Here is a 17,837-nt window from a genome sequence, read left to right as displayed (position 1 = left end):
TAAGACACTAACTAAAAAAAAGGTTCTTTAAGATGTCTTAAAGAGAAGACACATATTTTGTGGGAAAACAACACATTACATTTGATTATGATGTATTAGCAAAGGATTTGATGTTAACAAAGCTGACAGCCTCATGTAAGCTAACTCTAAATTGGCTATATTTCCACCCTTCTGTTCTGTTAGAAATCCTTAAATCATTTTCTTGCCATTGTGTAAATAATTAAGTTAAAATGAATTATGCATGACTGAAAGTCTGTTATAAACTATAAATTACATCACAATCATTTTTTTAATTTACAGAGCTAGTACTGCATAACAGGAATAACACAAATATTTAGCAGGGAATTTTCTTATATTTATTACTCTGTATGTGCATGCCTCTTCAAGTCATTATGTCTCATCGTGTATCACTATGTTTGCGCATTTGTGTGCTAGAAGGTGAATTAAGGGTAACGACTACAGACTTTCAAGACAACGCTGTTATGTGAGCGTCTGGCTGAGGACTAATCACACAAGCCACATCACATTAATATCAATTAAGATATGTAAAAACAGTTATATTAGTTATACAGTGAGGGCAAAGTAAGTGCTTTAACTCTTTACTCTCGCCGGAGCTCTAAATGAATAAATTGCTACTGTAAAGATGAGGGAAGCAGGTTCACATATGGGTGCTACACTACGCTCTGGATGTGCCCAGCACTGTCTTGCATCTAGCACATTAATGAAAAGCCAAATGGAGAAGCCACACTGTCCAGCAAGGCATGATGGTCTACTGGAAGACTGACCCCTCGCTTAGCTGAATAAAGCTACTGGTGGTCTCCTCCTGGGGGTCGTCTTCAGGGGCAATCTGGGCCCAACTGCCTGAGCCACTTTCCTCACTGCTAGCGCTGAAAGAGCGTCGCTCCACCTCCACATCTGCAGAGGGCGCTGTGGCCACTGAGGAGGCCCTGTCTTTGTCACTGCTGAGGAGGAAAGAGGACACACGGCAAAACTGCAGTGTCACAATGAGCCAGTAATTCTACCTGATGACTGATCCTCAGGCAGTAGCTGATGTTCTTTTCTATGTAAAAAAGCTTTTTTTTTTTTAAATTAAAATTGCTAATTTTGCCCCACAGTATATTTCGCTGTCCAGAGATGGTCAAGGAAAGGAAAAAATCAAGGGAACGTAGGTATAATGTCAATCTATCTTTCTCTGTTTTTTTTTTTAGTAGTGTAGAAAACTGTAGGTAAAAATAGACGTAACTGAAGAGAACCCTTGAGATGTGTGGTTTTGTTTTTAAACACCATGTGGGACAATACATAAAGCAAAAGTGTCAAATTTGTGTTGTCTTCTGAAAACTTCTGAAAAAGGTGTCATGAATTGACAATAAAGGCCAGGACACACCAAGCCGACTTCAAAGAACTAGTGGGGAAGATGCTTGCCATTTTGAATATCAGTAACATTGATAACTTTTTTCATTTTAAGTGGCTTATGATAATAAGTTGTTGTTATGATAATATTCACATATTGAAATGCTTGGGTAAGATCACGTAACATCTATAACAATAATCTGTTTGTGCCACCTTCAATTAGTTACTCGTTTTCATCACTTTTACTTTAATGACTCATTCGCCAAACTAGGCATCCAACCAGAGTTTTCACTTTCCCTGACAACCCCGACAGTCCTGACGCTGATTCAACATGTTGAACTCCTGCCAACGTGAGCCCGATGAGAGTCAACGTGTGGAACACACCAAACAGACTAGCCTGACAGACATGCGCCACCAGACGAGAGCCTAAGGTCAACCATCGGCTTGGTGTGTCCTGGCCTTAAGAGGTGACTGTTTTATAGAAAAACACTACGTTGAAAAACTTCCCCGTTCACTAGTGCTGCATGATAAGTCGCATGCGATTGCCATGTGCATCTAGTCAGTAGAGTGATTTACACAGAGCCGTAAATCGCTGACAAGCTACGCAAAATCGGGCTCAAAATCAAATGCAATTCATCTGCGATTATGAACGCGATGTTGCATAGCTTGTCAGTGATTTACGGCTCTGTGTATTAATTGTCGCTCCAGCTGAATGCACGTGATGGAGATTTACTACTAATCACAGAACCGGCTATAATGACGAGATGCGCATGACAATCGCATGTGATTTATTGTGCAGGCCTACCGTTCACCAAAAACAGCTTTTATTGAAACCAAGCTGCCAAAACAACTCATTTTGTACTTTCGTCTATTCATTACATAACAATGATTAATGCATCAGCACAAAACTGCCTGTGCAGACACAGATCAATGCCTATTTTATCATCCCCTCTTTGACCCACCCACTGGCGTGGTAAAATCAGGGCAGAATACAATTTAAGAAAAATGCAATACATGACACCTTTAATACTTGTGCAATCTTTCCCTCTTAGTTTTCTTACAAACTTTGCTCTTGCACACTGTGCAGGGAGCAGCAGTAAAAAATGAGGTTAAACCTCTGAGAAAAAAGGATGTGAGCTTTTATGTAAACTGTACCTGCTTTTGGTTGCCGTCTCACTCTCTTTGCCACTTTGTGGCTGGATCTGATGGGATGCTTCTCTGTGGTTTGGCCCAACCCTTCCCCTGTCTTCTGAGGCCTCTTCTCTTTGATCTGGTTCAATGTGGATCAGAGGTACCTCTCTCTGTCCACGCCATGCTTGCCTCACACAGGACGAACTGCGAGGGCTACCGCTATTTTCCTGATGCTCTACACTTGCCCGGTTTCCATTATTTTCACGACGAGATTGTTTAAAGCCGTGTCTCCTTTCCCCAACTGGAACTTGTGGCTGACAAGCAGCCACAACGCCGTCCTGCTGGCCTCCAAGCATGGATTTGCCACTCTCTACGATGTCTGCAGCTAGACGGTTAGCAAAGAGCTGTACATGTGGCTGTGAGTCTGCTGAATCAAGCTCCACACTGTCCTCTGAGGGCTCCGCAATTATTTTATTCTTGCGCATCAGAGATTCGATAGAGCTGGCCCAGGTTTCGTGAATCAGCATGTCTGTGATTTGGTCAGTTTGGCCACGCTTATACAAGCAGGAATCAGACTTGCAGAGTCCCGTTGATGACACAGAGTTGGTTGGATAGATGTTGAGCGAGTCCCCGTGTACATTTCGAGCAAAGCCATCGAATGAATTGGCCTTGATGGGTGAGTTTACAGTTAATCTGGAATCTGAGGATCGCCTGTCGGGAACAGAAGACTGACGGATACAAAACGGGGTTCTGGGGGATGGGGGTAATAGGCTATTACTCCACTCTTTGGTCTTGGTCATACTGTAGTCCTTGTTCTCCTTGTCCATGTCTTTCAGCATGAAGCGATAAAACTCCTCAGTGATACTCTCAGTGCTGGACTGCTTAGAGAGACAAGATGATGTGCGCACATTTAGGTGTCCGTTTTTTTTACTGGCAGCTTGCTGAACAGCTGCTGCAAGGATGCTGCTGGCATTTTTCCCAGCATAGTAGTCCAGCAGAAGGTCAAACCCTCGACCCTCTGTCTCCATCTGGTTCACCATGAACCGAGAGAACTCATCCGTAATGCTCTCACAGCTGGACTGCTTGGAGATAGAGCTACCTCTGCTTAAATTGTGCCCGAGCCTATTTCCCGGTCCCAAAGTGTTTGATGTTCCGGAAGGATCTGCGTCCTCCTCTGGAATGCTCTCGTAGCTTGATGCCTTCCCCCTGCTGCTCCATCTCTCGCACTGTAGGCGGCTGCGAGACGACTGGCCAGATTTGGAAGTGTCGACCACACTCAATTCTGGGCAGTTCATTATCCTGGCGGTGACCTCTGACGCAAAGAGTGCAAATGGATCAGAGGTCGTAGGTTCGTCTAGATTGACAGTTTCGTCCACAACGCGGTTGACCAGACGCTCCATGAGTTCAGGCTGTTCTTCGGTTTTACGTTTGATTTCACTGAGGCGTGGAGGTCTGTGTTTCTTGGTGACGGCTGTGCCATTTTGTGACTCTTTCCGGCGGAGGGCTGCAGCTGTGCGACAGGGCAGAAGCAGCCCCTCTGGACCTTCTGAGCCACCCTTTAAGGCGCAGAACCACGGCTGCTTCCCGCTTGAGTTCTCAAGGCATATTGCTGCCAGCTCTGTAGCCATGGAGACCACTGTGGTCGCCAAGTCTTCAGCGAAGCATGTGACAGGAGTTTTGGACTCACATGAATCCATTTTAAGAGCCACAAGTGCTCCTGAAGAGGACGATAAAGATTGCTGCCTGATCTCGCTCTCTCCGCCTGCCCTCCCTCGTGGCATGTGAAGTGGTGAGCTTTCAGCTGAAGGGAGCACAGAGTCTCCGTTCTTGTCGCTCCTGCCCAGCTGCCCTTGCAGGTCAGATTGCTCTTTGGCCATAGTGGCAGTCACTCTGTTCAGAGTAAGTCTGTAGGGTTCTTTCAATTTTGGCTCACTTTCTTTCTCCTCCTGTATGTGCTTTTGCTCTCTCTCTCTTTTCCCTATGAGAGCAGACAACTTCTCCACACTGCTTCGCCTCTCGCCATGATTGTGAGCCTGGCTTGGCTCAATCAGATGCTGTAATTGGCTCAGTGCTTCTCTGCCAGACTTGGTATCAGCCTCATACTCCCTAAAGCTGATGCTGCCTTCTTGCCCATCACATGATCCCATATTACATTTTGAAATGTCACTGATTTTCCTTGATGTTACACATAAGACATCAAAGAGCAAATTATTCACACAATCCAATAGGAAACCCTCAATGTTTGGGGCATCTTTTCCAGGACCCTCAAGCTCTTTTCTCTTCTCAGCCTTCTCGAGGGCATACTGAAAGATATTATCTGATATCTCCTGGGTAAAGTTATCAAGATCCTGTTGTTCCTGATAGGGCCTTCTTGGGTTTGTGATGCCGTCCACTATCTTGTTATGTGTGGTCTCAAGGAAGTTTGCAATGCTTGAGTAACTTTGTCTGTGGGTGAGTACAGCTGAAGCTTCCCTGAGGAGAACTTCAGCCACATTGGCTCTGAAAGCCTCAACGCTGGTGCCCTCTGCAATGCTACAGTGGAGAGGCACTGCAGTTGAAGCTTGGGCAACTGACAGAAGTCCCATAGAGGCAGAGTACATGTCTGTCAAGTCTTCATTATCCCCAGAGTCGTCTGCTAGATCTACAGCGGCTACGGCTCCAGCGACCTGAGACATTCCACAAACTGCAGAGGAAAAAGAATACTCCCCTTGCTCGGTCTCGCTCTCCCCTTCTTCGTCCTCACACTCATCTTCTTCTCCTGAGTCCAGTGTGAGTTGTTCTGTGACCTGAGGGGTGGTAATGGTACCGATGACACTCGCAGCACAAGCCAAAGCTATTTCCACTGGCTTAGCGGTGTGTCCAATTGCAGAGTTGTGCTGGGAGTTACTACCATGCTTCATTTTGGCTCTATTTACCCTATCATGCTCTGACGTCCCATGTGATTGTGCATCTGGCCACTCTGTGACCTCCTCACTGTTGTCAGGACTCTGGACTATCACGATTTTAGGAAGTTCAAAAGAGCAGGCTCGTGCCCTCGGTGGCATCTCAGTGGCATGGCCTCCTTCACTTGAGTTCTGTGAGGTGGTGGACACACTAACAGCTGCCTCTGTGACAAAAGAAGGTTCGTCCTGTGACAAGTGAATAAAAGCATCCTGTAGGACTGACTCGGCCAGATTGGTGGCATAGTGACCGGCTGACTCGCTCGTGTGACGACTGACTTTATTTGGGGTAGCAGGTGGGCCTCTTGAGGGGGCGGAATATGTTCTTGAAAGCTTTTGGGAGTTGGAAGAGGTGCAGAGGGTCTCAGAGTCCTCACTATCCTCCCTTTCTATTTCACTCCTTCTTTGAGTGTGGGCTGCTCTCAACACCTTAATTGACTCAGGCATGATAGAAATATCAGGATCTGTAAAAAGAAAGACGTGGCAGGGTTGGTGAGGAATGGGGTGGGGGGCACAGAGAGAGAGAGAGAGAGAGAGAGAGAGAGAGAGAAGAAACAGATTAAAGCCAGACCTCTAAAAAAGGTTTCATAATCCTACTCAAAAAGTCAGATTTAAAGCACACGTAAATGAAGCCCATTCATAGACCAAGTAAGAAATTAGTAACGGAGAGACAGCACGAGATATGAGGAAGTGTGAGTGAAAATAAAGGACAAAACTGCAAAAGGAGGTAAAAAAATGTCAAGATGTATCCTCTCCTGTCATCTCCTTCGTCCAGTGAATATAGTGACGGTCCAATCAGAGCTGTCCTGTTGTATTTGTATCAGTTTTTCCCTTTTCCATAACCAAGACGATAAAAATGCAGATCTCTATCTTGGCTGATCTGATTATGAATATTACATTGGCTTTGAGGAGAGCATAACCTTCACACAGTGTTACTTCTAATTCATATGAGAGATTAATTATAGATTAGCCCAGTGTATCTTGTCTCTTTAATATTAGACTTAGGGCGAGTCTCACAACATGTAGACATTTGGGTTTTGCCTTACTGTTAGAGGCCAAAGCAGGGGCACAGAACAATGCAAGACAAACAAGCTTTCAGACATGCACAATAGAAATGCACAAGACATTTTGGGGACATTGCTTCTATGTTAGTAAGTCTTCCATGGCATATTTGCAAAAACTCTCTCGTTCTCTATCACATGCACACTCATTAACATAGACTGAAGAGAATTAATTGTTTCACTTCTGTATGTTCTGATGCATCCATGCTGTTGCTTGGTTACTTTGTATCTAAATAAGTATAGCAGATTGCAGTTCTGATTAAGAATATTATAACAAACACAACCCAGACAAAAGCTGAAATCCAAATTATTCCCAAAGGCAAAACTAAAGACTTTATGTATGTGCTTTGTATGGATGCAAATTTATGTGACATGTCCAAATTGTTTTAAAAACCATAATCTCATTGGTAGCGACTAGGGCTGCATTGTGTTACTAAAGTAAGAAATAACCTTGGGGTGGAAACACTCCCAAACAGTCCTCCAAATAGTGCAACTCTTATCGAAGCAGGCTCACAGAATGCTCATTCAGCCATAATTCAAGCAATTTTCTGCCCATTCGGAAGGTGAACAGAAGGGAAGTTGCAGTGAAAGTGCCAGAGCTGCACTGAAGTTGCATTTTCTCATCACATACGTGCAACAAGGACACTTGAAAATACTATACAGAAGATAAGACATGAACTTCGAATGAGGTTTCCGACTGATCGGTTGGATGGACGCATGAATTGGTTTTCTGTACCATTTCTGAATGGGTCATCCTCGCTGTCTTCCCCAAGCTGTTCAGAGGCAGTGAGGAAGTCTTCTTCGATGGATGAAACAGAGCGGTTGGTGTCATCTTCAGCAGCCCGCTGACCAGCCAATCGGCCATGCCTCTGCCTCTCTTGCCCTGACTGTAGTCCAATCAGGAATTTGTTGATCTCAAAAATGACACTATTTGTTTGGGCAGGGCGACGCCCGCAGGAACAATGCACCAGGCAGACATCCGCTGTTCTCTGGCTCTGAGATACACAAACATAAACACAAACACAGTTCAACCGGGCAGATTGTAAGCTGTACAATTATGTCAGATGTTCCGTTCTATATTCATATCTTACCTGTAGGTGGCTGGGGTCATGCTGGCAGGAGTCCGGTGACTCTAGGCTGCTGAGAAGCAGAATCTCATTTTCTTTGGGTTGCCGCACTCCGAGAGACTCAATTAACCGTGGCAGCTCTGGGCACACCGAGGCCAGTTTCTGTGGGGAAATTTATGCTAATATTCAAGTCACATAAATGTGGGTCTTTGCTCGCATTATCTTGGTCATTTGTATTGTTTCTAATTTCCCTTTTAATTAGAAGAAACATTGTTTATGTCGTATGCTTAGGAAATGATGAAAGACATTCATATATTTGCTATTAACTTTAAATGAATTAGAAATGAGAGGGTGGAGGGGGGTAGATATTTATTTGGATATTAATGAAAAAGCCAACTGGGAATGACAAAACACTAGCCTATTATTAGTGATAGTTAAAAAATGCAGATAGCAGTATATGCATTCCCTGGGAATCAAACCCGTGATTTTTGCATTGCTAGCATCATGCACATCTTCAAATAAAAGAAGGAGAATCTTTTCACCTTAATGTAGCTGTCGTCATGCCGATCAGGGGTATGTCTGTCCAGGTTCACGAAGCAGATCTGAGAAGAGAGAGGATAAGCTTAGAGAACATTTCTGAAAAGTAAAATATCTGTACATGCGTTTTAGCACACACACACACAGCGTACCACAGGATCCACAACAGCAGCACTGAAAATCTCATCTGTCGCAGTTTTCAAATGTCATTCTGAATTCCGCATATTCATCATTTTCATATACATGTCAAATACTCTGCAGCGCTTTCTAAAGGTGCCGTATTAGCACAGAATGTAGTGTATAAGGACTAGGGCTGTCAGTTGATTAAAATTTTTAATCTAATTAATTACATGATGTTTTGATGAATTAATCTAATTAATCACTTATTAATCGCACATCAAATTTGGCTGAGAAATTACTCCCAAAAGATAACTTCATTGTTGTAACTTCACGGCTATGGAAAAGAAGATAATTTGAGAAACATCTCAGTATTTTTTGTTCATACGATGTAAGTCATGGTAACTAAAACAGCTTTGTTACCAACAGTCTTCAAAAATACATTCTTTCATCTTCCACAAAAGAAAGGTTTGAAACGACATGAGAATGAGTAAATGATAACAGAATTCTCCCTCAACTTCAAAATCGTCCTACATCACTGTTTTACCTTTTTTGTTAAGGGTGTTTGATCTTCTTTGCATGTTCACTTTGCAAAGACTGGGTCGGAACTTCTGCAGCGATGTAGGATGATTTTGAAATGATTTTTGAAATTGAGGAAGAAAATACGATTGGAGTTTCTCGACATACCCTAACTGTCTTGAGCCAGAATACACAGACTTCAGGCAGAGCAAGACAAGATGAGCATTTGAGATTAAAAAGTATTTAAATTGTTTTATTTTTATGAAAATAACCAATCGTTTCACTAGATAAGAACATTCTTCCATGGCTGGGATTGTTTACAACCGCATTTGGGATCATTTGAAGCCGCATTTAAACTGCATTTTGCAAGTTCAAACTCAGGGCACCATATCAGTCCATTATATGGAGAAAAATGCTGAAATGTTTTCCTCAAAAAAAACAACAACGATTACTTTAAGACTAAAGAAAGAAAAACATGAATATGTTTGATGACAAGGGGGTGAGTACATTATCTGTAAATGTTTGTTCTGGAAGTGGACTTCTCCTTTAACTGCGTTAAAATATTTTAATTGCGTTAAACTGGCAGCCCTAATAAGGACTTAAAGTTTACAGATTTTCAACCAGCTTTGTATTGTTACAATGTCGGTAATATAAATAATAGTAAATAATAGTAATAGTAATAGTAACCTGCACAGTTTTCAGTGAAAATCCACCGGATGACACAACAGAAAGCATAATTTTATGTCAAATGGTGGACTTTTCACAGCATTAAGGCTTTTGTTAAAACTACAGATCTAATATCTGTATTTTGGTGCACCAACCATTGGCAAATGGATCAGCCACTGTCATTCTTCTGTTTCTTCTAGTCACACTGATTCTGGATAGACAGCCAAGTTTGATTAAAAGCCCAGTTATCTCTTTAAATTTTAGTCTTTTCTTGTTACAAAGCTACTGTTGGGCTTCAGAAGACATGGCATACAGTGCACGAGTTGCCCAGACCACTTTTATGGTAATTTTATGGTGTGTTTTTTTTGTTGGCTTTGACAGCTGTGTCACTATGAACTGGCGGTGTGTAAAAAAGATTTCTCCTTTTGTGTTTCACAGACAAAACAAGGTTGAGTTGTAAGCCATTGCATATAAAACCTTCATCTCTTTCTTCCTCATGTTTACACAGTTTCAACAACACTTATAAGCCGTTTTTTATCACTATCACTGTTAAACAAAGCTTTCTCACTCTTTTTTCTTTCTGCGTTCATCTCACATCACTCTGTTCACTTGACATCATTTTGAGTTTGAGAGTTTTAATTGTTTTTTTTGTTTTTTTGTATTTTTAATGTGGGCACATATTGACTCTCACACATACACATACTCACATAAAGGCTGCACCTTACTGATTCTCTGATGACTCATCGCTATCTTAAAAGCATATCATGTTGCTAGTGGCATGTTTATTTCAAATGTGTCCTTGTGGATGTGTGTGTAAGCAAGAGAGCTCTTCTTTCACTCTTCACTTAAGACACTCGAGATCACATTAGTGACAAATATCTTTGGAATCTGTAGGTTTCTTTGAGTGAGGATGGATTTCACCCTCAGGTATCACAGATGTAGCACTTTATCTCTCTTATTCCAACTGCTGGTACTTAATGCAACAGTAAATGATCAAGTACATCCATAAGGGTTTATATATTAAGTGTATGAAGTGTGTTAATAGTTCTGGCCTGAGGAGAGCATCTGCTATTGAAAGACAGACAATGAGAGCGAGAGAGAGAGAGAGAGAGAGAGAGAGAGTGTAACCTGCCATAATTGTCCTGAACTGTCATATTCACATAAGAACCGATCTTGCACTGGAGGTTTGGAGTGTCTCAGCTGTCAGATGGCACCATTAATGTTTTGTGGTGCACTGTCACTGCCTTCTTCTAAGACACATGCCTAGTAAACTAATAAATAAATAAAAAAACATACACACACATAACGTGCATTCTTAAAATAAATGGTAGGTCTAATTAGATTTCTTTTTTTAAGAAAATATGCATTGTGCTTGGCCATATAGAAGATGCTGCCATAATATGAAGGTGCTGGTTTATCATTCTGAATGGTTGCCAAGACTTTGCTAGCTGGCTGTTAGGGTGTTCCTAGTAGTTGCTAGGTGATTGCTAGGTACCGTCTGCAGAGAAAAAAATTAACTCGTGTATGATGCAGTGAGTGACACAATGACTGCTGTTTGCTGTTAACACGCATGAAAAAAACAACCAGATAAATAAAAATTCAAGCATATTTTAATAAATATAATGCAAAATCAAAATATTTATGCCTGTTTATGTTATCAGTTCAAACTAATAACTAATACCCTGGAGTCTCTGAACCAGGGTTATTATAGTTAACTAAAACTAAAACAATAAAACACTAAAATAACATTGACTGAAATAAAATATTAAAAAACAATAAATGTATTTATTTTATCTTGTTGCCTAGGTTACATTTTATAATTATAATTAGCCGGTCCTGATGTACTAGAATAACTAAAACTGAAAAAAAAAGAAAGAAAACTGAAACTGAAAACTTTTTTTTTTTTTAAAAAAAACTATTAAAAATAGCAAAAAGGCACAGTTGAATTTCTAAAACTTTTACAAGAATGCATATATATATAAAACTATAATAGTATCTCAGAGATACTAAAATAAAAGTGTGTGTATATATATATATATATATATACACAAAATGTTCAGTGGGTGTGTGTGTGTGTGTGTGTGTATATATATATATATATATATTATATGCTAATTAGTATGGTTAAATTGGATCATCAAAGGTCAGCAGCAAAATCACTGGTTAATAGAATGGGATTAAATACATAAAGGATATTTGTATTATTTAACATATTTAATTATTGCAAGTTTACATCATATTCTGAGTTGCATTTCACTGTTTTGGTTGTAGGACAACTTTGATGAAAGGTTTTGATCCTCAATTTTTATTAATTTTCATAAATCATGTTTTTTATTGTGTTATGTTTTTATTGTTTTATTGTGTCAGTTAGCTGTTTTTTGAGTTATTATTATTATTTGATCAAAACTGCAGTTTGATATTACGATGTTACTTGGAATGCAGTAAAGAAATATAATTTTTGAGTTATCTGTTTTTTCAAATTAACTCTTCATATATATATATATATATATATTAGAAATGAAGGGAGAAGGTGAGACATAGCGGGAGTTAGCAGCTGAGCCTGAATTAGACTCTGTTTATGCAGAATGGAAATTTGCATCTCACTAACACAATACAGAACACAGTGCTCCTGCTCGCTCATTCTTGTAGTCTTGCACATCTTGTCCGAATGCCCATCTGTCTGTCTGGATTCCTGCACCACACTATAACATTCATTTACTTCAGTGTACTAAAACACCACATACTGAATGCTCTCTCTCTTGCTCTCAAATACACACCACACATTTGTGTATTATGATGGAAACTTTCCACTGATGACTTTCATACATTGATTTTCATACTGAACTAATATTTTTTTCACCCAGGCTCATTGGAAAAATGTGCCTCTACATTTCAGCAAAAATGAACACTAGCGGCAGTAAAACTGCAACAACTCTTATTCATTTTTCACACAAATTTTGATTATAGGGGCAGATGGTCAATTAATAAAGATTTATTTTCATGTGGTTCCTTGCATTACATAACCAGCTCCACATATATGGTATTTCAATGTAGCAAACTTGCTCAGTAGCTCACCTGGTACAGCATTACATTATTGATGTGGAGCGCTCAGGTATGAGTCATGATAAACACAAGTGATGATAAAAGACATAAGCAACTTGAAGAAGAAAGCTAATATGGCATGGTTGCTTCAGAAACTGTTTTCTTTCAAGTCTGCTTTAACACAGAGTGGGATTTAGTAGTGTAAGCGTTACATTTTTTTTCATGTTATTTTAATGCCACTCACTGGGCACTTAGTTCCTGAAACTGCCACTTACAACAACCAACGTAATAAAACTTTGCACATTCATGCCCATCAGATGAGTGGCAAAATGTGCATAAGCAATGTACTACTACTTTTCTCAAGCATGTTTATCCAAAGAGCCTTTCAGCATCTTCACATTTTCATTAAAATGCACAAAAACAATTTTTAAAAATGTGCGTGTAAGATATTAAGACAGGTTTAATTAATACTGCACGTCTTCAGTTGTTTTTTTCACAACCCACTGGGAATTTTAATTTAGCTTTAATTTAGAATATACTGCTCCAAATTCCAAAATATATTTAAGTTCTGATGTGTTTGAATTAGACATAGAAAATATTAGTGTCATGCAATTACATTGTAATCTTTTCTAAGTGTCCACAGGATTATTGTGAACCTAATAGCCCACTCCATTCTCCAAATTAGATGATTTCTGGCTGTCAGTGTAAATCCCAGTATAAATAAATTTATTACCAGGCCCAGATTAAATCTGCTGACTTTTTTACTGTGCATTTTCTAGACTGACTTTGGGAGAAAATTGGTGCCATTTCATGGAATGCATTTGTGTGTTGGAATATGTGAAAAACATAGCTGATTTTCAGCTGCAAGTATAATAAAATTGTCCAAATTATTTTATAAATAAGCACAAAGCATTGGAGATACACAGAACTTTCAGAATGGTGAAGGTTTCTGTTCTGTGTAAATCAGCAGTGATTTCTTGGTGCAATCATATCCCCTTAAAGTCACACAAACTAGTTTGAAATGCTTCTCACATCCTGGTCATTTGCTGTAATGCTACATCCCAATCACAGGGCACCAGACTGCGACTAAACGGTTGCATTTTGAAAGAGCTGCTACAAACCTGAACAGGAACACCAAATGACTTGGTACTTTAACATACATTAACAGCCCCCGACAGATCCAGACAGCATTTATGAGGAAGACAGAAGAAAACAGGCACCAACACAGATTAGAAAGTGTTTCAAAACACCATTTTTACCAAAAATTTTCCATGCATTTGTAGTTAAAGGAGAAGTCCACTTCAAGAACAAAAATGTACAGATAAGATGTTCATGTCTTTCTTTCTTCAGTCATAATGAAATTATGTTTTTTGAGGTCCTCCATATAGTGGACTTCTGTGGTGCCCCGAGTTTGAACTTCCAAAATGCAGTTTAAATGCGGCTTCAAATGATCACAAATGCGGTTGTAAACAATCCCAGCTGAGGAAGAAGGGTCTTATCTAGCAAAACTATTGGTTATTTTCATAAAAATAATACAATTTATGTACTTTTTAATGTCAAACGCTCATCTTGCCTTGCCCTGCCTGAACTCTGTTTTTTTCCGGTTCATGACAGTTAGGGTGTCAAAAAACTTCCGTCTCATGTTCTCCCTCAATTTCAAAATCATCCTATATCGCTGTTTTTTTGTTAAGGGTGTTTGATCTTCTTTGCATGTTCACTTTGCAAAGACTGGGTTGGTACTTCCGTAGCGATGTAGGATCATTTTGAAATGATTTTTGAAGTTGATACGATTGGAGTTTTTCGACATACCCTAACTGTCTTGAACCAGAATACAAAGAGTTTAGGGAGAGCAAGACAAGATGAGCGTTTGAGATTAAAAAGTATTTAAATTGTATTTTTGTAATGAAAATAACCATTCGTTTCGCTAGATAAGACCCTTCTTCCTCAGCTGGGATCATATACAACCGCATTTGGGATTGTTTGAAGCCGCATTTAAACTGCGTTTTGGAAGTTCAACTCGGGGCACCATATCAGTCCATTATATGGAGAGAAATCCTAAAAAAAAAACATAGTTTCTTTACGACTGAAGAAAGAAAGACATGAACATTATGTATGACATGTATTTCTCCTTTAAACTTAAAATTTAAAAAGTAAAATCATGAAGTTTAAAGCCTCACAGCTATTTTCCTCCTGTTTGAAGAACTGATGAAATCACTAGCTTTGTTTGCCTTCAGAAACTCCAAGCTGTGACTGAACTTCAATAATTAAGATACTGATGAAGGGAAAACAATATCTGTTAAGGAGTCCCAAACTCAGTCTGCCTGCTGTGAGAATAATTTATTTTTCAGCCCTATATAAATTATGTGCTAATTAACAGCTAAACTCAAAACCAATGCATATTAATTTGTCTACTGGATGAAATATGCAAACACAACAGCAATTTCATTATTATTATTGATTTCTGTTCTTAAAATTTCCGTTGCTCCAATCTTTGCCTCTAAATCAGGTGCCACTACTCTTACATGTTAGTCTGGATCACTGCCATCATGTGGCATGTCAACGTCTCATTTATTATTCATTAAGCATACATGGTCATAGAAGCGTGTAGGTCATCACAGTGTGTGTACACTTAACAAAATATGCAGTTTTTTTCTTACTGTTGCTCAAAATGTATCCATCTGTACATTAAATTTCTCTTTACACATACCTTTTTATGTTAAGCCTAAAAAGTTTTGTTTTTCCACATAAGAATGATAATTATGCATGAATAAAATCATAATATGAATAAAATACATGAATAAAAATTAAAAACATAACACTGAATTACATTTCTTCACAGAAGAGACTTGGTGTTAAGGAAATATACTAATATCGGCATCATCTATTGTCCAAAATGAATTGAAAAACACTGTAATATCAGATACTGACAAAAATCCAGTCCTGTACATCCCTAATAATTAATAAACTGACAAATAAAGTATACCAAAACACATTCACGTACACATTAAATCTGTCTTTACGCATACTGTTTTATGTTAAGCTTAAAAAATATATTTTTTAAGCCTAAAAAATATTTTCTAAGTTTCTAACATAAGGATGATCATTATACATCCCAGTATTTTTTGCTAAAAAACTTTTTTCAAATTATGAAATATATAGGGAAAAATAGTATCTTATTTCACTAAAGATTAATCTAAACAAAAAAACGTAATTTACTTGTGCTTCTTACAAAATGTTCATTGCTTAAACAAAACATATACTGGAACAAAACTGTAAAAAAAAAAAAAGAAGGAGTGAGTGTCTAATCTAAATGTGTTTAATGTCTTTTCACATCGTAAGCGTCAGTGGAGTGTGAGCAGCGCGATGTGAAACTGTCGTAATAGACACCGCTGAATCGTTGTCATTTAGGAATAAGATTGCGTGGGTGTTTGAATAGAGATTGCAATCTTTTAACAATTAATCATGCAACTCTAATGTAAACACTGCAAAATTGCAAGGATATTGTCACGTTCTCGCGAGACCACTTAGACCTCGCGAGATATATCGGATCTCGTCACATCCCTAGTATATCACAATATTACTGTTTTTACTGAATTTTTAATCAAATAAATGTAGCTTTGGTGAGAATAAGACTTACAGACCCCAAACTTTTTGACATTGGTATATAATTCTGTATTCTTATTTAATAATAAAACTTGAAGATTACAAAAGCAGTAACACTTTAGTACAGGGAACAATTCTCACTGTTAACTAGTTACTTATTAGCATGCCTATTATTAACATATTGGCTGTTTATTAGTATTTATAAAGCACCTATTTTGCATGACCATGTACTACATCCTACCCAATATCTGAACTTACTACCTTACTAACTATTAATAAGCAGCAAATTAGGAGTTTATTGAGCCAGTGGTGTTAATGGTGAGAACAGGACCTTAAAATAAAGTGTGACCACAAAAGCAATTTTAAAAAAGCAATTTGTTAACTTATTTCAATTTATAAAAGCTATGAATATTTCATACTGCTATTAGATACCTACAGCTCTGTTAATTGTATCTTGGTTCTACTGCTTTTAATTCATTTCTCTGCATATAATTTTATCACTGATATTTTGATGATACGACTCTAACCCTAGTTCAGACGATCTGTCACTGTCTCACATACCCACACGCTGCACGAGTCCTCAAAATTGCTGGGTTAGAGAGGTCAACTCGCAACTTAGAACATTTCACTCTTCACTGGAGTGGGAGACGGCAAGACAGATGGGAGAGAGAGAAATACAAGCTTTGAAAAGAGGAGGGCGGCCGAGAAAGAGTGGGGGAGGAATTTGTGGGAATGAGATATCGAGACAGGGATGGAAGGACAGAGATGGCTGAGCGTCGTCCTTGCCAAGGACAAACTCATTTCACCCATTATCATCAGAGGGGAGACGGCAGGCACTCGCCACCGTGGCTAAAAATTACCTCCGCTGGGATGCGCCGCCACCTCGCTGCTCGCTACACCACTGAGACAGAGAGAGAGAGAGAAATGAAAATAATGGAAAGGGATGGAGAGAAGCGGATAAAAGAACAAAGCTGGGGATCATGGGAGTGGAAAGATGTTGTTTTGAGATGTTGCCATATTGCACTACTGGAACAAAGCAGACGTGCTCTTTATCATTTCCGACCGAGTGGGTTCACACACACCGATCTGCGCTTTCACATCCACTGAGCCTCTAAATGGGGCATGGAAGGAGTGAAAAAGCAGACACACGAACGCACGTTCCCGTCCCATGGCAAATCTGTGATGTGTCCTGTCATTTGAAGTTATCAGAGACCTTGACAGACCGTTACGTCACAGAGCTCAGCTTCTCATGGTTTTGACAAACGTGTGTTTGTGTGTGAGTGTCGCCCGAGGCCTTAAGCCTTGGTTCACTAGACGCCCAGTGAGGAAACAAAATCACATCTGTGCCTGTGGTTATGACCACGCAAGACTGTCACATCCTGAAGGCAAGATCTGCCTGCAGCCATTAACTAGTTAAAGCCCCGTCTTAAAATCCTTGGAAATCACATCATTTTGTTGACATCCAGGCGCAGAGATCACTGTAGGAGGCTGGCTGTTCTTTTCTCACACCTCAACTTTTGTTTAAAGAGGAATCTTTCCATTGCATAATTTTTTTTTTTGTGTGTTGCTTAGGGGAAGAAAAAATGAGCACAGGAAGTTATTCTGCAGTTGTATTTTCTCTCCAAAAGTTGCACACTGTTACTGTCTAAAACTGCTTACCAGCTGAACTAGGTTGGTTTTTGGTTGTTACTGAGAGTCTGAATGAGAATTTATATATAAAGAATAATCCTACAAATATTAAATATTACAATTTAACAAGGAAAATGGTTTTGCACTGTAATCACTACATTTACAAGTAAAATGTG

The 17,837-nt window shown here is 39.3% G+C and overlaps 1 protein-coding gene across 3 annotated transcripts in view; it reads right to left on the bottom strand.

The window, feature by feature from the left end:
- The window catches only part of sphkap (SPHK1 interactor, AKAP domain containing), a 166,083-nt gene that overhangs the window by 17,210 nt on the left and 131,036 nt on the right, over positions 1 to 17,837 (bottom strand). For 2 of the 3 annotated variants that reach the window (XM_051134669.1, XM_051134670.1), the window contains 5 exons: positions 8,091 to 8,150; positions 7,573 to 7,710; positions 7,218 to 7,476; positions 2,506 to 5,884; positions 786 to 962 (listed from right to left, as the gene is read on the bottom strand). In XM_051134669.1, the coding sequence (XP_050990626.1) occupies positions 786 to 962; positions 2,506 to 5,884; positions 7,218 to 7,476; positions 7,573 to 7,710; positions 8,091 to 8,150 (4,013 nt within the window). The remainder of the gene's footprint in view (positions 1 to 785; positions 963 to 2,505; positions 5,885 to 7,217; positions 7,477 to 7,572; positions 7,711 to 8,090; positions 8,151 to 17,837) is intronic. The other variant, XM_051134671.1, reaches the window with a different exon arrangement.

This window comes from Labeo rohita, chromosome 18 (assembly GCF_022985175.1).
Source record: "Labeo rohita strain BAU-BD-2019 chromosome 18, IGBB_LRoh.1.0, whole genome shotgun sequence".
NCBI classification, from domain to species: domain Eukaryota; kingdom Metazoa; phylum Chordata; class Actinopteri; order Cypriniformes; family Cyprinidae; genus Labeo; species Labeo rohita.
Note: the sequence above shows the minus strand (reverse complement) of the source record. Positions and strands in the feature narration are given on the sequence as shown.